The sequence below is a fragment of the Rutidosis leptorrhynchoides genome, chromosome 8 (assembly GCF_046630445.1).
Source record: "Rutidosis leptorrhynchoides isolate AG116_Rl617_1_P2 chromosome 8, CSIRO_AGI_Rlap_v1, whole genome shotgun sequence".
Lineage (NCBI taxonomy): Eukaryota > Viridiplantae > Streptophyta > Magnoliopsida > Asterales > Asteraceae > Rutidosis > Rutidosis leptorrhynchoides.
Genome location: NC_092340.1, coordinates 52,377,809 through 52,403,885, shown reverse-complemented (window position 1 = coordinate 52,403,885; position 26,077 = coordinate 52,377,809). Strand labels below are relative to the sequence as shown.

Sequence of the window (26,077 nt, the reverse complement as noted above, 5' to 3'; positions counted from 1 at the left end):
AGCCCAACATCATGATTACTTCGTTTTAAACAAGCATAATAATAACTTAGCTACGAGACATTAATATAAAAAGGTTGAACATAACTTACAATGATTAAAAATAGCGTAGCGTTACACGGACAGAATTTCGACTTACACCCTTACAACATTCGCTAACATACCCTTATTATTAGAATTATAATTAAAATTAAAATATAAATTATAAATATAAATATATATTACTCGTATATATTGAGAGAGATGAAAAATAATGTGTAAAATTCGATCAGAATTCGGTTGGCTTTATAGCCAGAAATGAATTTTGGGGCTCCGCGACTCGCGGCAAAAAGCCCTTCAAACTCCGCGAGTCGCGGAGAGGTATTTTCATTTCACACCCTTGGAGTTTCTGGCTGCCGACGGTTTTAATAATATATATATATAATATATATATAATTAATATAATTAATTATATATTATATTATATTTATATACATAGTTAACTTGTAATTTTTAGTCCGTTGCGTCGAGCGTTAAGAGTTGACTCCGGTCCCGGTTCCGGTTTTTTGAACGTCCTTGCGTACAATTTAATATCTTGTACTTTGCGTTTTGAATCTTGTACTCTTGTGATTTCGAGACGTTTCTTATCAATAATTGGAACCTTTTTGATTGTCTTTTGTACTTTTGAGCTTTTTGGTCGTTTGCGTCTTCAAATCGTCGAATCTGTCTTTTGTCTTCACCTTTTATTATTTAAACGAATATCACTTGTAAATAGAACAATTGCAACTAAAAGCTTGTCTTTCTTGAGGAATAATGCTATGAAATATATGTTCGTTTTTAGCATTATCAAATATTCCCACACTTGAGCGTTGCTTGTCCTCAAGCAATATTGTCTTGAAATACTAGAATCACTTCTTTATTCTTCACACTTTGTACATCAGTGATTTCTATATGGCGGTATAAACAATGGTAGTAACGATATGGTTTACAGTCCCACATGACTATAAAAATTTAGATCCATTAAGGAAATTGGATCTTTATGAAAACATTTGATCTTTTGAAAATTAAATCTAGTTTTTACCCTAGATAAGTTTTCCGGAATAACCCTTTTCCGGTGTTTGCCAAATATTTTTGTGGGTTTGGTGGGTTTCAGATTTGAAAATTTTAGCTCAAAACTTGCGGTTTTGTGTCACCCACTTGCTAACCTTGTATTTGGAAAGCAACACGTCCAGTTTACTTGTTCCGTATATTACCTTTCGGCAAACTACCGTCCGGTTGTAAAGGAAAGCGTTGAACAAGCAACTGTTTAAGGCAATGTCCCGTGACATGCTTTTGATTATGGTTTATAACGTGTCGGACGCAATTACTATCCTTGGTAGGAGCAATAGTAAAGCTCGCCCTTATAATTTGTCGGTCTGGCACAAGGTACTGTCTTTGACCATGCTATGCAACCACCGTTCTTACGGTTGACACCCGATTTAGTTCAGGTGACCTAATGAATTCCAGGTGAATTCCTAGGATTTTACGTTCAATGGTAATGAACGCATTGAAAATAGGGTTTTCAGAAAACAAATCGGTTTATAATTTTGATCAAAATATTTTTTCGTTTAAGCTCGAGTTTAGATATCATTGAATTCCATGAGTTTGAATTCTCAATCTTTAAGGTCAATCTCTAGGATTGAGTAATATCAGTCTTAAAAGCTGATTTTTAATCTTTAAGGAGATTATCCTTTCTGGGGATCTGATTCATTAGTCTTATCCAGCTAATTTGCACGGTGCCTCCCCATTGTACGAGATAAATCCTTCTCATGGTTAGGATAAATCTGACCACTTGACGACCCTGTTTAATGCTGAGGTCCGTGGATTTCCTGCTGATTTTAGTGATGACTTTTCTAGATTTTTCGTCAACCTACAGCTGGTCTGGACGACAACTTCATGACCTAAATCAAGAAGCGCGTGTCTTTTTCGGAAGACTTTACTTCCTTTTAATGATGGAATTGATTCATCGTGTAGATCCATCTCTTCTTTTCTTTCATCGGGTAAAACAGTTTAGTTTAGTTCAAAGCAAAAGTATTTTCAGTTATTTGTTACAAATATATGTGGCATATGTTTAAAATAACTTGGTAAATTTTCCCACACTTGGCTTTTTATTTTTCTTTTTATCGTCCTCTATTCCATTTTAAATGAATTTTAACATTTTAGTTTGTTTCTCAATTTATGTCCTTTCTGAGGTAACAATAATTTCGGTGTTAAAACCTAGTTTTATCGTTCATAAATATGTATAAACATGATTTGAATTCATTTAATTGAAAATTTTGAAAAATTTTGCTAGAATTGGGTAGTCAGTATATAAGACTAGGGCTGTTCTTTTTATCAGAGAGCACTAGATTCTAATACAACTACTGCTTTACTAGTATTTTTAATGGTAACCAAGTGTATAAAGTAAAAAATTTTTAAAATCCGAAAGAATTTAATCCCTTCCCACACTTAAGATCTTGCAATGCCCTCATTTGCAAGAAATCAGTAACAATTTAAATTATTGAGGGTGATTTGTGTGAAAATGATTAAATTTTTACCAAAGTTTCCAAATATATTGGCGTTTGTTTGCTGAATGATAAATGGTGCACGTCATTTGTTCATTCCGTCTTGTTGTTATTTCACATGTATTTTGCATCATTGTCGTCAAAATTACTTGCTTTTGCTGAACTTAATGCCAGTCTTTGAAAATGCGTTGTTTTACCCTGTTGTGTACATAAGATAAACTGCAAACATATATACATATTTTTGAAGTTTGGTTTATTACCCCACATTCAAAAATTATTAAAATCTAAGAATAAAAGTTAGATAAATATAAAAATGATTACAATATTAACAAAAATATTAAATATATCAATAATTACAAATTACAAAATAAAAATAAAAATAAGTAAACTAAGGATGATATTGGTACCAATAGGGGTTCCACGCATAACCATAAGTGCTATAGAATGCCTCGGCAGGGTCATACGTAGGATATGGTGGCTGCATCTCTATCGACCAAGGAGGGAAGACGGGTTTCGGTGTAGGAATATAGTTTCTACCTATATGTTGGCAATGCGCTATGATCTGGTTCTGATGAACTTGCCAATCTTCAAATGCTCTCTGTCTAGCATTTTCGTATTCCTGAGAAGCTATAAACCTTTGCATTTCTTGCATCTGGTTCCCCCCTCCTACATTACCTTGTTCCTGGTTTCTCTCTACCTGTGGATGTCTACCATTGTATCGTACTGCGGCGTTATTTCGCCGCTTCAACACTTTCGCACCATGGTATACATTTAAACCTATAGTGTCGCGGGGTTCCGGCTCTTCTACTAATAATCCCCCCCGACTTATATCCACACCGAGATATTCACCAATCAAAGTAATAAAAATACCACCTCCTATTATGCTATGTGGACGCATCCCTCGAACCATAGCTGATAAATAATAACCCACACAATATGGTATACTTACAGCGCTGTGTGGGTCTCGAATACACATATGGTAAAACAAATCTTGTTCATTTACCTTTTCTTTGTTTTTACCCCTTTGTGTAATCGAGTTAGCTAAAAACCTATGTATTACTCTTAATTCGGCTCTATCTATATCCAAATAAGAGTAGTTTCCCCCTTTGAAACGGTGGTGGCTTGTCATTTGACTCCACACACCGTGTGTATCAAAATTCTCATCTATTTTCCTACCGTTTAGTATCAATCCTCTACAATCGGCAGATGCTAATTCCTCAGGCGTATATATACGTAAAGCCTGAGCCATGTCCAGTAAAGACATGTGGCGCATTGAACCGCCTAACAAAAATCTAATAAAAGAACGATCGGTTAAACTAGCTACCCGATCATTCAACTCTATACTACATAACAACTCTTCACACCATACTTTATATACAGGTCTGCGTATGGTGAATAAACATATCCAGTCATTAAAAGAAGAATTACCATACCTCTGTACCAGTAATTCCCTAATTGGCCCGGCCAATTCTACAGCTTCCAAGGGTCCCCATTCTATGACCCTCGGTACCTCAACAACCTTGGAATGAAGAGTATGCAATCCCCGTTGATATTTTGGATAATCTATCCAAAGTCTGTCAAATCGCAGGTTCGGGTGCAACTGTTCCAAGTGCATATCTGAAAAGGTCATGACTGGATGAGGTACATCCTGCTTGTAGTAGTTATCTACCTCCTGTTGTTCCAAGTTCTCAGCAGGAGCATGGTGGGCTTGGGATGAAGATTCACCCCTTTCATTCTGCAAAACACATCAAACACAAATTTTGTGCATCCAAATATGCATTAGTGTCAGCAAAATCATCAATCAAAATAATTACAATGACATTATCAATTTATATCAAACTTAAGCTCATTTTCACATTTTTATCAAATCTACACTTTTTCAAATAAGCATATACGAAAATTTTCGCCAAGTTCATAAGCATTCAACTCAAATAACATGTCAAAATAATCATTACTAGCAAATAAACAAGTCTCAAATGGCATTATCTTTCAAAAATCAAGTTCATGAATTTTGGACTTGAAAAAGTCCACTTTAATTCTCAAAATCATGTTTAGGCTCAAAGTTTGGATCATTTAACTACCTAGACATGTTACACTACTCAATTTAGCAACAATTCATGACAAAAATCGGCCATAACCTGTTTATATCTAAAAGCCCCAAATTGCTCAAGAACACAAACCCTAGATTCTAAAGATTTTGAAGTTTTTGGCTTCAAATCATGTTAACAAGCATCAATCTAGGTTATACATGCATAATATACTAACAATTTAACACTAATTACACTAAAAATTAACAAAATTCAAATTATTAAAATATGCTCAAGAACACACTAAAATTCGGATTTAAAGGTGATTTGGGGTGTAATTGTACCTGTTTTCTTGAGTAGTTCCTAGATATCATCCTTCTCAACATGATTGTAGTGAAAAATTTGAAGATTAACGGTGAAAAATTGAGTTTTTGGGATGATTTTTGTGGGTTTTTTCGGGTTTTTTCGAAGTGCAGTATGTGTGTGTGTGTTATTCTGTTCGTGCAGCTGGTTATATTTTTTTTTCTGTAATTTTGTCCCTCCGCGAGTCGCGGAGGTTTTAACTTAAAACTCCGCGAGTCGCGGAGTTATTTTTTTTTTTTTTTTTTTTTTTTTTTTTTTTTTTTAATCTTTAACTTATAAAACAATTAAGAAATTAATTTTAAAATTTTGTTTCCCTTGTTATTTAGGACGAGGTCGTTTCGGATCGATGTCCTAGTCCGTCCCTCGACAAAATTTTAAAATTTGTCTTTTTGTAGCGATTGTTTTAAAAGCTAAGATTTTTGGGTTTTTTAATGTTTTTGGCATACTTTAAATCAACAAGATTAAAAATAATGATAATAAAAGTTCTCGTCCCTCCCTCGGGTAAAGCAATTTCGGTTCAAAGACCTAGTCTTCAACTTACGACGAATTTTAAAAATCATATTCTTAACTTAATGAGATAAAGTAAATTTTTGTTTTTAAATTCACACAACTTAAATAAAAAATTCACACCAAACTCAAAATTTAAAATGCATAAAATTAAAATTTCATATTTTAAAAATTAAAAATTCACACCAAACTTAATTTAAAAATTCATAAATTCATACCAAACTTATATTAATTTTTCAAATATTTACAATTTTAAAAATATTGTTTTTACAAAGTTTACAATATTAATTTAAGATTTAAATATTAATTTTAAAAACATGGTAAAAAATAAAATTAAAAATCTTTTTGTCTTTTTATCCCACTTTAATCAATCAAATATTATCAAAAATATGCGCCCCTCTTTTCGGTAAAGTAATTTCGGTTCCAAGACCTAATTTAACTCATGACGAATTTTTGAAATATTTTGGGTTGATTGATTAAAGATATTTATACCTTAAGAATAAACGTTAAATTTCGCAGTGATGTAATAAATTTTTGAAGGATATCAATAATTTCGGTCGCCAAACCTAATTTTATTTAATACCAATTTAATACTTTTTAGCGAACAAATTAGCGTTTATTATCAAAAGGTTAAAAATAAAAATAAAAACTGTACAGACATACCTGTGAAATAGATTTCTTAGTTATATGATCTATTATATTCATAAGATAGTCGGTTTAATTGGTTTTCCATGGCTGCATAGGCGTAACCTCGAGCATTCATTGTCTTTTCTTCTAAACATATGAACGGTCCGTCTCTGCATAAAGTAACAAATTCGGTATTTGAATAGGTTTGATTATTTGAACATTTACCTTCATGTGACCATTTTCCGCATTTGTGACATTTTTCTAGGTGTCGTGCTCTTCTTTTCGCTGCGGATTTTGATTTTCCTTTACCAAATTGTAACTTATTATCTTCGCATCTGGATCCTTTTCTAACTCCGTCCATTCTTTCTCTGATTACTGATACTAATTCACTCGGTAGTATGTCATTATTTCTTTTAGTGATCAAAGCGTGTAGCATTAGACCATGGTTTAGTTCACAGGCAGTCTTCATTTCGTAAAAACCTAAAAAAAATAAAAATTCAGAATGGGGGGAGAAGACTAGTTCTTTAGGGTCTGCTAGGGAAAGACCATACGTGTTCCATTTTCGAGAACTACACGAAAACAGACAATCTAACTCTAACAGAATTACATATTTATCCTTTAAAGACTTGATTCTCCCCACACTTAGTTAGCTGTGGTGTCGAAATTGTGATTAACTTCGTTGTCGACTTCCATCGGACCATGTATGTAATGTTTAACTCTGTGACCATTAACTTTAAATTCAATCCCATTTGAATTTATCAATTCTATCGTTCCGTATGGGAAAACTCTTTTGACTATGAATGGTCCAGACCATCTTGATTTCAATTTTCCAGGAAATAGCTTGAATCGTGAATTGAAAAGAAGAACTCTGTCTCCTTCTTTAAATTCTTTTGAACTTCTGATTCTTTTATCATGCCATTTCTTCGTTCTTTCTTTATAGATTAACGAATTTTCATATGCTTCATGTCTTAATTCTTCTAATTCGTTTAGTTGACTTAATCGTAGACGTCCAGCTTCATGTAAATCAAGATTACATGTCTTCAAAGCCCAAAATGCTTTGTGTTCAATTTCTACTGGAAGATGACACGCTTTTCCATAAACAAGTCTAAAAGGTGTGGTTCCAATTGGAGTTTTGTAGGCTGTTCTAAAAGCCCAGAGTGCATCCTCCACTTTAATGGACCATTCCTTCGAATTTGATCCTACGGTTTTCTCAAGAATACGTTTTAAAGCTCGGTTTGTATTTTCAACTTGTCCACTTGTTTGTGGATGATATGCGGTGGAGATTTTATGAGTTACTCCATATCTTTTAAGAACTTTCTCAAGTTGATTATTACAGAAATGAGTACCCCGATCACTTATTAAAGCTTTCGGTGTTCCAAACCTTGCAAAAAGACGTTTTAAAAAGTTGACTACAACTCGTGCATCGTTAGTTGGGAGAGCTTGTGCTTCCGCCCATTTAGATACATAATCAATGGCTACGAGTATATATAGATTATTATGAGATTTTGGAAATGGACCCATAAAGTCAATACCCCAAATGTCAAATACTTCACATACTTGGATGACATTTTGTGGCATTTCATCGCGTTGACTTATTCTTCCGGCCCTTTGACATGCATCACAGGATTTGCAAAGAAGGTGTGCGTCTTTGTAAATTGTAGGCCAATAGAATCCAGCTTCATAAACTTTTCTTGCTGTTAGTTGAGGCCCATAATGCCCTCCTGTTGGTCCTGTGTGACAATGGTTTAAAATTTTACTAGCTTCATCTCCAAATACACATCGGCGTATTATTCCATCGGGACAACTTTTAAACAGATGTGGATCTTCCCAGAAATAGTGTTTTATATCACTGAAGAATTTCTTTCGTCTTTGGTACGATAATCCTTTTTCAAGGAATCCACAAACTAAGTAGTTTGCATAGTCTGCAAACCATGGGATTTCTTTATAATCTATCTTCAATAGATATTCATCAGGAAAGTTGTCTTGTATGGCCGATTCATTCAGAACTTCTAATTCGGGATTTTCAAGACGAGAAAGATGATCAGCGGCGAGATTTTCTGCTCCTTTTTTATCTCGGATTTCAATATCAAACTCTTGTAAGAGTAAGATCCAACGGATTAATCTTGGTTTAGCATCTTGTTTTGAAAATAGGTATCTAAGAGCAGAATGGTCGGTATAGACCACCGTTTTTGCTAGAACGAGATATGATCGAAATTTGTCAAAAGCAAAGACAATAGCAAGGAGTTCTTTTTCAGTAGTTGTATAGTTCGTTTGTGCTCCTTGTAATGTCTTACTAGCATAATATATAGGTTGAAATCGTTTTTCAATCCTTTGTCCTAAAACGGCTCCCATTGCAAAATCACTTGCATCGCACATTAGTTCAAATGGTAGATTCCAATTTGGTGTTATCATGATCGGCGCATTAGTGAGTTTTTCTTTAAGAATATTAAAAGATTTGATACATTCATCTGAAAAGATGAATGGCGCATCCTTTTCTAGGAGTTTATTCATAGGAGTGGCAATTTTAGAAAAATCTTTTATGAAACGTCGGTAAAAACCGGCATGCCCTAGAAAACTCCTAACTCCTCTAACATTGGTGGGATGTGGAAGTTTAGCAATTACATCTACTTTAGCTCTATCCACTTCAATTCCTTCTTTTGAAATTTTATGTCCAAGAACGATGCCTTCTTTAACCATGAAATGGCATTTCTCCCAATTAAGTACTAGATTTGATTTTTCGCATCTAATTAGCATTCGTTCCAGATTTACTAGACATGATTTAAATGTATCACCGAAGACTGAAAAGTCATCCATGAATACTTCCATGCATTCTTCTATCATGTCATGAAAAATCGCCATCATGCACCTTTGAAAGGTTGCAGGGGCGTTGCAAAGTCCAAATGGCATGCGTTTGTAAGCAAAAGTACCATAAGGGCACGTGAATGTGGTTTTCTCTTGATCTTCGGGTGCTATTGGAATTTGAAAATATCCGGAAAATCCATCTAGAAAACAATAGTAACTATTTCCGGATAATCTTTCCAACATTTGATCTATGAAAGGTAAGGGAAAGTGATCTTTTCTGGTGGCGTCATTTAATTTTCTATAATCAATACATACACGCCATCCTGTTACAGTCCTAGTAGGAATAAGCTCATTTTTCTCATTTGTAATGACAGTCATACCACCCTTCTTAGGTACGCATTGAACTGGGCTTACCCATGGACTATCAGAGATTGGATATATCAAACCTGCATCTAGCAGTTTAATAATCTCTTTTTTAACTACATCTTGCATATTAGGATTTAGTCTTCGTTGGCGTTGCACATACGTTTTATGACCTTCTTCCATAAGGATTTTATGTGTGCAATACGAAGGACTTATTCCTTTAATATCATGAATCTTCCATGCAATGGCTGGTTTATGAGCTTTCAACACAGAAATGAGTTGTGATTTCTCATTTTCAGTAAGAGAAGACGATATTATTACAGGTAATTCAGATTCACCATGTAAATAAGCGTATTCCAAATGGTTTGGAAGTGGCTTTAACTCTAATTTCGGAGGTTCTTCTATCGATGATTTATATCGATATCTGTCTTCTTCTTTTAGCATTTGAATTTCTTCTGTTGTTGGTTCATATCCATTAGCTATAAGTGTAGCTAACATTTCAGCTTCATTAATTGGTTCATTACCTTCTCCTAAAGAACATTCTCCTGTTCCTTGTAATTCTGGAAATTCTTCTAATAATTCTGCATGTGCATCTATAGTTTGAATATAATAACATGTATCATCTGTAGATTGTGGTTGTTGCATTGCTCTATCAACTGAAAAGGTAACACTCTCATCCTCTATACTTAGGGTCAGTTTCTTACCGAACACGTCTATCATTGCTTTAGCCGTGTTTAAGAATGGTCTTCCTAATATAAGAGGAACTTGAGAATCTTCTTCCATGTCTAGAACAACAAAATCTACTGGGAATACTAAAGTACCAACTTTAACTAGCATGTTCTCCATTATCCCTCTAGGATATTTTATTGATCTATCGGCTAGTTGTATGCTTATTCTGGTTGGTTTCAATTCTCCAAGGTCTAGTTTAGCGTATAGTGAATACGGCATTAGATTTATACTAGCACCTAAGTCTGCCAATGCTTCTATTGAACTAAGGCTACCCAGAAAACATGGAATTGTGAAACTTCCTGGATCAGATAGTTTTTCTGGTATCTTATTCAACAGCACTGCTGAACAATTAGCATTCATTGTAACAGCCGAGAGTTCTTCCATTTTCTTTCTATTCGTGATTAGATCTTTCAAGAATTTAGCATACCTTGGCATTCCTGAAATCACATCAATGAAAGGAAGATTTACATTTATCTGTTTAAACATATCCAAGAATTTGGATTGCTCGGCTTCAAGTTTTTCTTTCTTCATTTTACTCGGATAAGGAAGTGGTGGTTGGTATGGTTTAACATAAGGTTTAGCCTTAACTGTGTTATCTTCATTAACCTTTTCAACTACCGGTTCTTTTTCCTTATCTTGATCAGGTTGTGGTTCTTGTGGAGTAGGGATAGTTTCATCAGAAGTTACAGGTATTTCAGGTGGTTTAAGTGTTGTACCACTTCTTGTGGTAATAGCTTTAGCTGTTTCATTCCGGGGGTTAGCATTTGTATCACTAGGTAAACTTCCCGGTTTTCTTTCACCTATTAACCTTGCTAGGTTACTTACTTCTTGTTCCAGATTTTGAATAGAAGCTTGTTGATTTCTAAATGCTTGAGCATTTTGTTCATTTGTTTGTTTTTGAGATGTGAAAAACTGTGTTTGAGTTTCAACTAGCTTCGTCATCATATCTTCTAAATTCGGCTTTTTATCATCGGTTTGTTGTGGTGGTTTGTTTTGAAAATTCGGTCTTTGCTGATTGTAAGTATTATTGGATACTTGTTGATTGCTAGGACCTTGTTGGTTGTTGTATGGAATATTTCGGTTATAATTCTGGTTTTGATTGTAAATCGGTCTTGGCGGTTGATAATTATTCTGATAATTATTTCCAGGCCTTTGGTTTATGTATGAAATATTCTCTCTTTGTTCCATTGTTAATTCAATACTGAGACAATCTTTTGTCAAATGTGGTCCTCCACACTGCTCACAACTAATTCGTATAGCATGAATATCCTTAGTCATCTTTTCCATTCGTCTCTCGAAAGCATCTATCTTTGCGGAAATGGAATCTAAGTCATGGCTAGAATCGGCTCTAGCTGCTTTAGATGATCTAATGATATCTTTTTCTTGGTGCCACTCATGTGAGTGGGAAGCAGTATTATCAATAATTTTGTAAGCATCAGTTTCGGTTTTCTTCATAATAGAACCACCAGCTGCTATATCTATGTCTTTTCTTGTAGTGATGTCGCATCCTTGGTAGAATATTTGTACTATTTGACAGGTGTCTAAACCATGTTGCGGACATCCTCTTAACAACTTTCCATATCTTGTCCACGCCTCATATAGAGTTTCATTTGGCTTTTGTGTGAACGTAACAATTTCTGCTTGAAGTCTTACGGCTTTAGATGCAGGAAAGAATTGTTTAAGAAATTTGTCAATTAAAACATCCCATGTATCAATCGCCCCTTCAGGTAACGATTCCAACCAATCTTTGGCTTCTCCCTTCAAAGTCCAGGGAAATAACATGAGATATATCTGTTCATCCTCTACTTCTCGTATTTTAAATAGTGTGCAGATCCTATTAAAGGTACGTAGATGTTCATTTGGATCTTCCTTCGGCGCACCACTAAATTGGCATTGATTAGTCACCATGTGTAAAATTTGTCCTTTGATTTCATAATCTGGCGCATTAATGTCTGGATGAGTAATTGCGTGACCTTGGCCAGTGCGTTTAGCTCTCATTCGGTCTTCCATACTTAAAGGTTCCAGATTCTCCATAATTGAATTTGTTGAATCGGTATCACTAGATGATTCTGATTTAATAGTTCGTTCCTCAACAATCTCTGTTTGAATGATTGGTGGTTCCGGAGGAAAGTTTAGTGGTTCAGGATCTACGAACCGTTCCTGAATATTTTCTGGATTCTCAATTGTGAGGTTTGTTTCAAAAACTGGATTATCGGAAATTTGAACTGAAGTACTTGGTCGACTGGATGACGATTCTAAAGAAAAATCAACGGCGGTTATATTTGTTAAACGATGTCTTGATCGAGTTACAGGTGGTGAACGTATTAAAGGTGGTGAACGTCTTGCTCGGTGCATTCACTGAATATCCTATTAGTTTTTAAAAGGAAAGAAAAATTATAATAAGTTATCCAATCAATAGACTTTTCTGATTTTGCCCACGTTTCGAATAGCCAAAAGATGCAGCAGAGGGGCAGGATTCGTTTGGTCTCAATATAATTGAGGACTGTTTGGCTCCAATAACCCGGTCCACGTACAAATCCAACTATTACTACGAACCAGAAAATTTTGATGTCTATCAATTTAACCACTCAAAATAAATTTTCGTAATTTTTAGAAATTTAGATAAGAAGTAGAATAAAATTCTAAGTCCTAAAAACTAGAATGGCGAGAAATAAGAAAGACAAAGAGTTCGTCGAAAAAGGTCGAAAAAGAAAAATGGTTGAAAAATAAAAGGTGACGGATAAAATAAAAGAAACTTATAAAAACTTAAAAATACTTAACTAATTTAACCTTATTACTACAACTAACTTAAAATTATAATCGCAAATTGAAATTACTAATTGGAATGATAATTGATACATAGTAAAAGGTCTAAAAATATTAAAGCTTACAAGAAAAACTAAATCCCAAATGGAAATAACTTAAAAAGAAACTAAAACTTAAAAAGGCGTCGCAAAATTCTAAAGCACCTAATTCTTAGTCTAAAGAAAAAGCACTTAAGGAATTCTACGGCAAAGCCTAAAAATCTAGGAGTAAAAATAACTATAGCTAAAACTAAGTTTAAAATTAATTATGAGCTAAAAAATACAAATATTACGCTACAATGATTAAAAAGGTACAAAATATAAAAATATACAAAAAGTTGTAAAAGGTACAATTTTTATAAAAATATTATTTTTATATTATTTATTTAATAAAACTACTAATTTTACAATTTAATTAAACTTATTAAACAAAATACATAAATATAAAGTAAAAAGTAAAAATAAAACTAAAATTAATAATAATAATAATAATTAAGTAATTAATAATAATAATAATAAATTAAAACCCGTGATTAGGGTTTTGTCCGTGTGTCAGAGGGCCTCCGCGAGTCGCGGCAAATGAAGAGGAAAACCCCGCAAGTCGCGGGGTTCAGGAATTCAGTTGACAGGTTTTGTTTTTACGCGTTTTTCTTTATTTTTTTTTTTTTTTTTTTTATTTTGTTTTCTGTTTTTAATTTAAATAAACGATTTTTAATAAAATTTATATTTTTATAAATTAAAATAAAGATAAAGAAACTTATAAAACTTAAATATTTAACAAAATCCTAAAAATACTTATATTTTTGTTTTTCTTTTTATTTTTTTGAATGATTAAAACGTAATTTTTACAAAAACGACTTTTAATAAAAGTAAATAAAAATCTTTTTTTTTTTTTTATTAGCGTTGCGCTTCCGGCTTTTAAGATGTGATCCCCGGCAGCGGCGCCAAAAATACTTGATGTCAAAGCAGAGGGGTATAAAATACTATTAAATTTTAGCAGGAAATACTATTAAATACGATACAATTTTACACAAGATATTTATTTATTTATAGAATGGATATACTTAAACCTTGCTACAACACTTATAGGCAGTGTACCTAATCGTACAGTAGTGTAGTTTTTAGTAAGTCCGGTTCGTTCCACAGGGAGATCTTTAAGCAAAGCTCAACGCTATATTAGTTTACTTTTATAAAAATACAAATATATATATAAGTAATATTATTATTATAAAGAGGGGTTTTTACCGTTTAATGACCGGTTTGTCGATTTTAAAACTTTAGTCGCAGTTAAAACCTAACGTAAAATATAAAATAAATACAAGACTTTAAATTAAAGCGTAAAGTAAATAACGATAATGAAATTGCGAATAATAAAAATGCGATAAAATTAAATTGCAATAATTAAAAGTACGATAATTAAAAGTGCGATTAAATAAAATAACAATAAATAAAAGTGCGATAATTAGAAGTGCAATTAAATATAAAATAAAGGAAATTAAATATGAAATAAAAGAATTATGCTTATTTAAACTTCCGTAATCATGATGTTTGACGTGTTGGTTTTAGTTTTATGCCCATGGGTTAATTGTCCTTTGTCCTGGATTATTCAATATGTCCGTCTGGTTTTTGTCCATAACAGTCCATCAGTCATAAATATAAATTGCAAGTGTCCTTGTCAAATTATTATTATACCCGAAGATAAATATTCCAACTAATTGGGGATTCGAATTGTAACAAGGTTTTAATACTTTGTTTAATGAATACACCAGGTTATCAACTGCGTGTAAACCAAGGTTTTACTACTTTGTTAACAATTACACCAATTACCCTTGAATGTAATTTCACCCCTGTTTTAATTATTCTAGTGGCTATTAATCCATTCCCGTGTCCGGTTAAATGAACGATTATTCGTACATATAAATACCCCGCCCATCGTGTCCGATCGAGTGTATATGGTAATTTATAGGGACGCCCAATTGTAAATCTTTATATTAACATTAACAAACTTTCATTTAGTTAAACAAATATAAAGCCCATTAATAGCCCATAGCCTAGTTTCCACAAGTGTCGTTCTTTTATCCAAACCCCAATTATGGTACAAAGCCCAATTACCCAATTTTAGTAATTAGCCCAACATCATGATTACTTCGTTTTAAACAAGCATAATAATAACTTAGCTACGAGACATTAATATAAAAAGGTTGAACATAACTTACAATGATTAAAAATAGCGTAGCGTTACACGGACAGAATTTCGACTTACACCCTTACAACATTCGCTAACATACCCTTATTATTAGAATTATAATTAAAATTAAAATATAAATTATAAATATAAATATATATTACTCGTATATATTGAGAGAGATGAAAAATAATGTGTAAAATTCGATCAGAATTCGGTTGGCTTTATAGCCAGAAATGAATTTTGGGGCTCCGCGACTCGCGGCAAAAAGCCCTTCAAACTCCGCGAGTCGCGGAGAGGTATTTTCATTTCACACCCTTGGAGTTTCTGGCTGCCGACGGTTTTAATAATATATATATATAATATATATATAATTAATATAATTAATTATATATTATATTATATTTATATACATAGTTAACTTGTAATTTTTAGTCCGTTGCGTCGAGCGTTAAGAGTTGACTCCGGTCCCGGTTCCGGTTTTTTGAACGTCCTTGCGTACAATTTAATATCTTGTACTTTGCGTTTTGAATCTTGTACTCTTGTGATTTCGAGACGTTTCTTATCAATAATTGGAACCTTTTTGATTGTCTTTTGTACTTTTGAGCTTTTTGGTCGTTTGCGTCTTCAAATCGTCGAATCTGTCTTTTGTCTTCACCTTTTATTATTTAAACGAATATCACTTGTAAATAGAACAATTGCAACTAAAAGCTTGTCTTTCTTGAGGAATAATGCTATGAAATATATGTTCGTTTTTAGCATTATCAGTCATCAACCTAAATCAAAGGTTACTAGGTCAGTAGGTTGTCCTTATAAGTTCTAATAGTGTATAAAATAAGTTTAAGTGTCATCATCATCATCATTCATCATCATAAAAACTAAGTAAGTTCGACGAGAATAGAGATCGAAACAATAGGATGAATTCGGTCAGCTGCTACGACCTCTACGTAAATCGAAAAGATGCATAGTCAGTGGATATGGCTCCGTATATGAGTCCCCTAACCGCTGACCAATTTTCAGAACCTAACTCCTCTTCTTTTGACCATGGTGACGGTTTAAGTGCAAGTAGGTCAGAAATTTCAGCACAACGTTAATAGGGTGTAGTGACTCTCGGAGGGCCATAAATCCTAAACCGTAACTCGGATTAAGACGAGGCCTAAACGGAAAATCATCTACTCGAACCGAAATAACAGAAAATCAACTTTCCAATAGCCCAGGTGGCCTGATCAGATACGAAAATCAGTGGACAAGTGCTCCGGTGGGGTTCTCAGTGCTTGATGCTCATCACGGTTCTCATCCTTGATGCTTGTAGCTTCAAGTGTACAACTCGTTGATGGGTTAGCATCACTTTGACTAAGATTCCACCATCAATACACAACATGTTAAGACCAAGTAAGAACACAACTCATTTATGAGTCTTAGATGGATGATGAACCAAGGTTACATCATATCCTTAGTCTTAACACAATTACAAGTCACATTTACAACTAAAGCTAAAAACTTTACATCAATCAAACAAGTATGAGCACAATCTAAGTCAAATGAGGTGATGGAACCCTAAGCTAGAGAGCTTAGATCCTTTTCACACAAGTTACAAGGTTGCAAAGCTAGAAAGCTTGAACCTTTGATGTTCTTGAAGATCTTGAAGCATAAAGCTTGGATCTTTAAGTTACATGAAGATAACAAATACAAGTTTGAATCTTTTTAACAAAATAACAAGATCATAAGTTAGAAAACTTAGATTCAATCAAAAAGATATGAAGATTCAAGCTAGAAAGCTTGAATCTTGATTGTTCTTGAAGATCTTGAAGCATAAAGCTTGGATCTTGAAGATACATGAAGATTACAAACAAAAGTTTGAATCTTTATCACAAAATAACAAGATTAAAGCATAAAAGAAGTAGATCTACAAAGTTGGTGAAGATTCAAAGCTAAAAAGCTTGAATCTTCCATGTTCTTGAAGGATTCATGCTTGGATCAACAAGATATAATCAAAATCAAAGTTAAAGAACTTGATCTCCATATAATGATGATGATATGCCACGAAATAGAAAAGAAAAAGAAGAAGAAAAGTACACTTACAAGAAATACTAGAAAGGAAGGAAAGAAGAGAGCAAGTGTGTGTGAAAATCAAAATGAGAGCAAGTGTTGAATGAGAGGAAAATGGCTAGTATTTAAAGGCAAAATTTGACAAGGATTGGTGACATGGAAGGCCTCATGGCCGTGATTTTCAAGGGGGAGGGGAGGGGACACCATTTTGCTTTTTGGTTAGTGGTTGTCTAAAGTGTGTACTTATGCTAGGATCCCATGTAACATTATGGATAATCCTTATCCAAATGCTAGTATGACTCATCTAATTAAATGGGCATTTATTTTATTTATTATGGGTCACTAGTAAATAATACTTGGGCTAATTAATTGGGCCACTAGCTAGTGTAGGGTGGGCTTAAGTCCAACAAGGTAGAAAGTCCAACAAGACTAACTATTGTGCGTAATTAATTTACTATGCGTAATTAAGCATCCAAAAACCCAGGTAATTATTATTATAAAATAATAATTAATATTTCGCAGTCATAATATTCCGATTACGACAAAAGTTAAATGTGCGCGCAGTTCGCGGTTTATTCGAAACGTCAAATAGCACTAACGGTTATAAAGGCACCCGGTGATCAAGTTAAGTATCCTACATACTCTAAGGCACGTTTTAACATATAAATGGAAGTACACCACGTATATCAAGTTTCTAGAGTATAAAGTAACACAGTACGCACAAAAACGCAGTTTCGCTAAAATACAAAGCATAAAAGCAAGTCGAAAAAGTCGGGTCGTTACATTCTTTCTGCTAAAGCTGCGGTAACTCGCTCATTGATCATCTCCTCGATTTGGGCTGTGGTAGGTGTTGATGTTGATCGTCCGTTGGCCATGGTATTCTAAACAAAATTTTTGACTCAAGTCAAAATCCAGTATTCAAATAGTAATAATACAGTATATGGTAACCAACATGGAATCAACACATCACATGTTGATTAAGTAACGCATCCAGGTACAAATACCACAGAATCATACAGTAACATAAATAGAACACCGTACAAGAATTAAATAACGCAAAGTTCCATTCATTAATAATGATAAGTTGCATACATTCGCATAATTTCGTACAATACATAAGTAATACATAAAACTACAACTAGATTACATAATGAAATCTACTACAAAAGTCCTACGGTGATGGTGGGTGTAGGATGTCCAATACATGAGACATCTGGTCCTCGAGCTAAGTTACCCGAGCACAGAGGATCTCCACCTCCCTCATCAGTTCCTCGACAGAGGGGGAGGGTGGGGTAGGCGGTGCAGTCGGTACGGGTGGTGCTGGTGGTGCTGGTGGTGCTGACGGTCCGGCTCCAGAAGTAGAGAGTGCGAGGCGGTAAGGCTTACGGATGAAGGGATCAGCAGGATACGGCACAAGCCGCTTACGGGCGGTAACCCTATGACGCCGACTAAATGCGTCAGTAAATGCTCGACCTCCGTTGATCCCCAGAATAATGGTGCCGTCAAAACGGTACCGCTTCTTCGGCGGGGTGGAGGGTGGCTGAACAGGTGCATCGTCAAGGTCCTCATCTGAATCCTCGTCACTAGAGTCATCTGTGGATGAGTCGTCAGATGAAGGGTCATCTGAATCATGTGGAGGTGGCTGCATGGGTGGCTGTACTGGCTCTCCTAGGGCGGCCATCATCTGTCGGTATCTAAAAGGCAGGATCGGCACGAGTCGTCCATCAGGAGCGCGTCGGCACCAATGACGATACTGATTACGGAATGGACCTTCCCCAAATTCTGCGGGAATCACAATACCACCAGGATGGTGCTGTGGCTCCTGAGGTACTGGGGCTAGTGGAGCTGGAATCTCCGGGAGGTCCTGGGCTCCGTCTGGAGTACCCACTGGGGCAGGCGCATGGCTACTAGCTCCGGAGGATGAAGCGCCTGGGTCACTAGAGTGTGTCGTCGACGGGATCGGGGGATCGGCAACAGTGGCAGGTGTAGTGGCTGAAGTGTCTGAACTGCCCAAAATGATAGCAGGTGAAATATCCAACATCTGAACAAGGAAAAATAAATTTTCCATGTCAGTAAGTCATAAAGCAAGCACGTATTAGGCCAAGTAACTACAACAGTCTAAATCATGTGTAACAGTAAGTAGCATGGCAATAACGACAAGTATCATGCAATCGAAAGCAGATAATAGCATGCAGTAGTGAAATCATGTAATAGCATACGGCATATAGCAGTAAAAGTAAGCAGCAACATGCAGTAAGTTCAGCGGAAACAAGTAAACTAGCAAGTTGTAGATTAGTCCTATTAGTGAATCCTACTCGGGTCGGTTTTAGACTCACTAATGCAACCTAATTCCCTACAACCAATGCTCTGATACCAAATGTGATGCCCCGTATAAAACCATCGTGTACGAATCATCAACAACAGGATCATTACAAGGTCAAACACTATATGCTATTTCAAAATACATTTACATTCATGATAAAAGGTGATGTCTTAACCAACATCAATGTTTAACAACCAAAGTATGTTTCAATGAATAGAAGCAAGGATAATAGTATGTGACCCATAGGTTGTTACAAATCATAGTTTCAAAAGTAATAATGTTTATGAATGCAAGATAAACGTTCATGCAGTGACATCTCTAAAGCAGCGGGTGTCTACAGCAAGACTAGTACACAGCGAAAGCAACCTTAAACACCTGAGAATAGTTTAAGTATAACAGTATGTAAGGTAGGCCACGAGATTTCAGTGCTACAAAGAGCGTTTCAAAACAGTATGATAAAGTATATGTTTAACCGTGGGCACTTGGTAACTAACTTAACGTTTATACCTCCTGAAAGTACACTTGGTAAGTGCGTATGTATACGAAGTATTAAACACCCATTAAATGCTAGCGCTACTAGCCCGAGTGGGGATGTCAAACCCTATGGATCCATATCTAAGATTCGCGTTCACCGGTTCAAAGACCAATGACTAAACGTTACCGAGCTAAGGGGAAAGTTTATGCCGTTGTATAACCCACACATATATAAAGTTTAAGTACTCGTGCCTAGTATGTAAAATATAAAATGCGCATGTATTCTCAGTTCCCAAAATAGTTAAAGTAAAAAGGGATGCTATAACTCACAGTGGTAAAGTAGTGATAAAGTCGAGTCGGGAAGTAAGCAAGTATGTAGGTCCGGAAAGTCCTCAACCTAAGTCAAATAGTACTAAGTCAGTAAATCATCCCAACAGGTTTAAATGTATGTAAATTAGGTCTTAAGGGTCATCATCATTCATCATTAAACAAAAGGTGTAAAGTAAGTTTCGTTTATGAAAGAAGTTTAAAACAAAGGCTGATTTGTTCAGTCACCACGGCCTCAATACCTACTGAAATAAGGTGAGACCAGTGTCCATGGCTCCGTATATGAGTCCTCTAGTTGTGGTAAAAATTCCAGAAGCAAAATAGTCTTTGTTTGACCGTGGCAACGGTCTAAGTGCGAGTAGGTCAGAATTTTCAGCACAACGTTAAAGGACATAGTGACGATCGGAGGGCCATAAATCCTAAACCGTAACTCAGATTAAGACGAGTCCTAAAAGAAAAGTTATCTACTCAAACAGAGCTAACTGAAAATCATCTTTACAGTAGCCCAGGTCGTACTGATCAGACCCATAAACAGTAAACAGTAGGTTTCTGGTGGGTTCTTGGTGCTCGATGCTTATCACGGTTCTCATCCTTGGTGCATATAGCTTCAAGTGTACAACTCGTTGATGTGTTTGCATCATCTTAACCAAGGTTTGACCATCATAACACTTGTGTAAGTCTAAGACATGTAGCACAAATCAATTAAGTGTTGTATGTAGTTTGATGAACCAAAGTTACATCAAAGTCTTAGATTTAATACATACATGAACTATAAAAGTAATATTGAACTACAAACTTGAAAGTAAACTAAATAATCAAGATCTTAAGATGTAGAACATAGTTCTTAGTTAGATCTTGAAGATCCAAGACCCAAAGGTCTAGATCTAAAGTTATTTAAGTTAAATCTAACACAAGTGTATGAAGTTATAACTAAAAAGTTATACTTCCATGTTCTTGAACTTTTAAAGTTAACTTTTGTTCAAGAAAAATGAGATCAAAGTTAACTAGTAACACTTGACCAACAACAACATGAATCATGAATTTAAAAAGTTCAAGAATGAAGTAATAAACTAAATAAACAAGTAACTAGTTCATTGTTGTTCATACTTTAAAGATTCAAGCCAAAATCTTGATCTTTAAGAAAGTAAACTTTAAGTTTACAAACATGAATTACAAGTATGATTTTACAACACATGAACTTACAATCTTTTAAAATATTAGAGGTAGAACATAAACTAGAGAGTTTAGCTCTTGTGTGTTCTTGAAAATACAAGATAATATGAAGAACAAACTAAAGAGTTTGGTTCTTAGTAACAAGTAAGTAACTACAACAACAAAGTAAGTAACTAATAAACAAGAACAAGTAATAAAACAACAATCAAGGATGATGATGATGAGTGTGTATGCTTCGGTTATGAGCAAGAAAAGGAAGAGAGAAAGAAGCCTTGTTACTTACAATCTTGGAGAGAAAAGAGAGAAAAGTTGAAAGCAAGTTAGTGTGTGTTTTTGAAATGAGAGAATGCAAGTGTGAAGTAATACAAAAAAATGAAACAAATCCTCCCATTTACTCTTGGAGGCCGACGGTTTTGGCAAGGATAGGGGGGAAGGAAATGTCCACAAGTCTCATGCATGTAAAAGTCTCAAAAGTTGGTTATTAGATGTGTTTACATGGGAACTAGTTGTAAGTATCATGTAACTTGATTCTTCATGCACTAAACTAACTAGTTTCATTCTAAAGTAATACTTACATGAGTGATGGGCTAACAAGTCCATTTAAGAAGTAGGGTGGGCTCTCTCGTCCATTAACACTAATCAAAGCCCAAGTTCAAGTATTTAACAAATAAATCCAATTAAAGCCTAAGTAATTAACTAATAACCTTAGTTAATTAAAATGATTAATAAAACTTAATCATGAATGTAAATAATATTCTAAAAATATTATTCGTGTAATGTACGTGTGTTACAAAGACGTTTAGGGCATTTAAAGTCAAGTATGGTAACAAGTAAATGAATAACAATACATTCATTTAATCACAAGTATTAATAATAAATATTAATAAGTAAACGTTGGAAAATCCAGGGTCGTTACATTACCCACCTGTTAAAGAAAATTTCGCCCCGAAATTTTAAGCTGAGGTAGATGGAGGAGTCGGGAAAAGGTGAGGATACTTCTGCATCATTTGATCCTCTCGCTCCCAAGTAAACTCAGGTCCTCGTTTGGCATTCCATCGTACTTGAACGATCGGAATTTTGTTGCGTTTCAAAGTCTTGACCTCACGGTCCATAATCTCGACAGGTTCTTCCATGAAGTGGAGTTTGTCGTCAATAGTAAGTTCTTCAAGTGGTATGATAAGTTCGGGTGCAGCAAGACACTTCTTCAAGTTTGACACGTGGAAGGTAGGATGAACTGAGCTCAATTGTGCTGGTAGATCCAAACGGTAAGCAACGGGTCCAACACGCTCCAAAATTTCGAAAGGACCAATGTATCGCGAATCCCTAAAAGGATAACACTCACCACTTACCCCAACACACACATGTGGCCGACGAAGAGCGATAGGTCAAACATTAATCACTCGCCACATAACCAAACAAACACATGTGACCGACGAAGAGTGATAGGTCAAGCATTAATCACTCGTCACATAACCAAACGCACGCATGTAGCCGACGAAGAGTGATAGGTCAACCATTAATCACTCGCTACATAACCAAACACACACATGTGACCAACAAAGAGAGATAGGTCAAACATTAATCACTCGTCACATGCTACACCTCCAATCGTGGTCGACAAAGAGTTATTCCTTCCAGATATCACTCATCACATATCGCAACCAAATATAGCCAATGAAGAGCTATCCATACGGATATCACTCACTATATTTTCCAACCCAATTGTGGTCCCCGAAAAGTGAATCCTAACGGATGTCACTTACCACACCGCACACAAGCAACCAAATTATATACATAAACGTATAAATATTCCACTCACCTCGATTACTTGAAAAGCAATCCCACTTGAGCTCCTTGTCGTCCAAATGTAAATCACCTAAGTAATTCACAACAAATAAGCTAAACACTCTAGCTTATATCCAAAACACCAATAAGTGCAATATTGACCCATTTGCACTTACTTCCACTTTGACTAAGTCAAATCTCACCCGAAAACCCCCATAATCACAATCGACTAGTGATTATGTTCCAACAACTCATTTAACTCGAGGTTTCATCATCAAAACACATTACTTGCAACATTTGACCCAAAACTCATTTTGACCCAATCTCAAAGTCAAAACACCCATTTTGCAAGCTTACACCTCTAATCACTTATAACCTAAGTTAACTAGTGATTTCACACCCAAAACATGATTATCAACTAATCAATTTCATCATCCAACCCAAAACCCACCAACAATGGTCATCAACATCACTTACTAGCTTAAACACCCAATTATCAACTAGTGGGTCTTATTCAAGAACACACAATCAAAAACCTAACTTTGAATATCAAATCCAAAAATGAAATTCGGAGTTAGAACTTACCGCAATAACCAAAACGTAGCCGTGAACGAGATGAACAACTTTAAAACCCGAGCTTTGGTGAGAATCCAACTCCTTCTTCTCTAAATCAAGCGATCTCTCTCACTAAAAGTGAGTTTCTCTCACTAGGGTTTGAAGAGGGTGTTTGTGTGGGTGAAATGTGATCCACAATGGTCAATGGATCAGCTTTGAAGGCTCCAAACTGACACCCAAGTGAAATTACCAAAATGCCCATATTTAAAACAAAAGCAACAGCTGGCCCATCAGTACGTTTGGACGGCGTCCAGTCTTTCTTTAGTGGACGGCGTCCCATGGTTTGGACGGCGTCCCACTAGCTGAACAGAAATAGGGTCTTACAACTTCTTTGTAGACCACGTTTTTTGTTGTGTTGGTATCATTTCCCTTGTCATCTAATATGATTACCTTCAACCCTTTTTTGCTATAACTCGAGAAACTGTGACATACAACTGTCCGTGAGAGAACACTGGTTTACTGAGGTACAAACCAACATTTGACAATGATTGACCTTGACTTTTGTTAATTGTCATTGTGAAGCAAACAACAATTGGAAATTGGCGTCGTTGAAATTTGATTGCAATCTTTCGATCGGTAGGTGCAATCACCATTCTAGCAATGTAAGCCATATTACCAAAAAAATGATCGGTAATGATTCGAGCTTCAATTGTATGATCCCCCATCCACTCAACCAATAGTCTTGTACTATTACATAACCCTTTTGACTGATCCATGTTAAGAAGTAACATATAGGTACACCACGTTTCAGAGTTAATTTATGGTTAGGTACACCAGGTACTTTAAGTCCATTCAATACTTCAGGAGAGTATACTTGTTGAGCCCAAGTTTCATTCTCTTCATCTGGTGTTAGGCTATCAGAGCTATAGTAGACTCGTTCCTCATCATCTGTAGAAGATAAGATGTGTTCATTTATTGAATCAACTTCTTCGTTGGTGGGAGCAAGAATAGCTTTTGAGCTGAAAAAATTACCGTCACCTAGATGATCTGGAACTGTAGGATATGTTGAATTGACAATGGTGCTGATTGCATTACCATATATTTTTAACAACATTTCTGTAGGAAATTCAACATCTGCTTCATCATCATTGGGCTCGTTGATTTTGCCCTCACCAATCTTTAAAATCCAATCAGCAAAATCCCTAATCTGTTGTTGATCACTATCATTCATATCGGTTCTTAGTTGCATGTTTTTAGTTAACTTCAAGACCTTACAATGTCTCCATAAATCAGAAGAATGAAGTGACACATGAACAATTTGATATAGTGTACCTCTTTGTATTACCTGGTAGAATCTATCGAAAATCACCACCAAAAACAACAACTTTACCACCAAATGGAGATGATCTATTATGAGACACTATAATGTCACACATTGTTTTGTCAAACACCTCGAAACAGTACTTATGCATCATAGGTGCTTCATCCCGTACACAACATTCTGTTCGTCAGTCATAGTAGGATTTAAATTCTGATGCTCTTCATTTAGACTCTGTATGTCGTAAGAAATCTCATCTTGTATAAGCATGTTAAGTGATGACTGTACAAACTCGAGATCGGGAAAAGGCATATTAGGTATGTTACGTCAACTGTAACATGCACTATTAGGGTCTTTTTCAATTCTTGAAAGTGCAATGTTGTGCAGTACACGTCTAAATGTCTCTGGATCTACAATAAAATATATATAAATTTTAGTTTAAATGAGTTTCTAATGAAATGAATAAGTATTATAGTTTTTAGAGTATTAATATAATACTTATGTACCATTATATTTAAGACGTTCTGGTACTTCTCTAGTAAGATCGTCAGAAAGGAGGTCACAAGTCTCTTTCCAAACACGATCCGGGAAAGTTATACTATCACTGGTAATTAATGAGACAAAATGAGACCTACATGCGTTCCATGTAGACCATTGGTGCACCTCTCTTATGGAAGCAATGTACTCTTTATCGTCATCTAATAATCCCATTGCATAGCATGCTTCCTTGTTAGGTATCATATTTTATACCATCGACAGTTCGTAAATCTTCATAACATGTTGGTCCTCTGACCTTATTGAGCATGATCCTTAAGTACTACGCCTCGCCTGATTTAGGATGAACATAATGTAATCTGGCTACAGTTTTTTGACCTTGCCGCTTTGACCACTTTCTTGGTGTTGCATTCCAAACATAATGGCGAGGAAATTCAACGTAAGTGTACTGTCTTGCTTCAGGATTCTGTTGATTGTATTTCATCCACTCAATGAATTGAGAAGCTCCGACTGAAGGTTTGTTAATACCTTGTTCCATACTATCATCACCATCATATACAATTGGTTGTTGATTAGGTAGATGAAAAGAATGCTTGTATACTACTGGTGATCTGAATACAATCTCGTAGTTGTGGACGTGCTATAATATTCA

The 26,077-nt window shown here is 35.2% G+C and overlaps 1 protein-coding gene across 1 annotated transcript; it reads right to left on the bottom strand.

The window, feature by feature from the left end:
* Positions 1-24,064: 24,064 nt before the first annotated feature.
* On the bottom strand, positions 24,065-25,242 carry LOC139863408 (ATP-dependent DNA helicase PIF1-like). The gene is made up of 3 exons (XM_071852043.1): positions 25,106-25,242; positions 24,472-24,967; positions 24,065-24,379 (listed from the first exon to the last, which is right to left on the bottom strand). The coding sequence occupies exons 1-3, from the start codon at positions 25,240-25,242 to the stop codon at positions 24,065-24,067; spliced, it is 948 nt and encodes a 315-aa protein (XP_071708144.1).
* Positions 25,243-26,077: the final 835 nt, after the last annotated feature.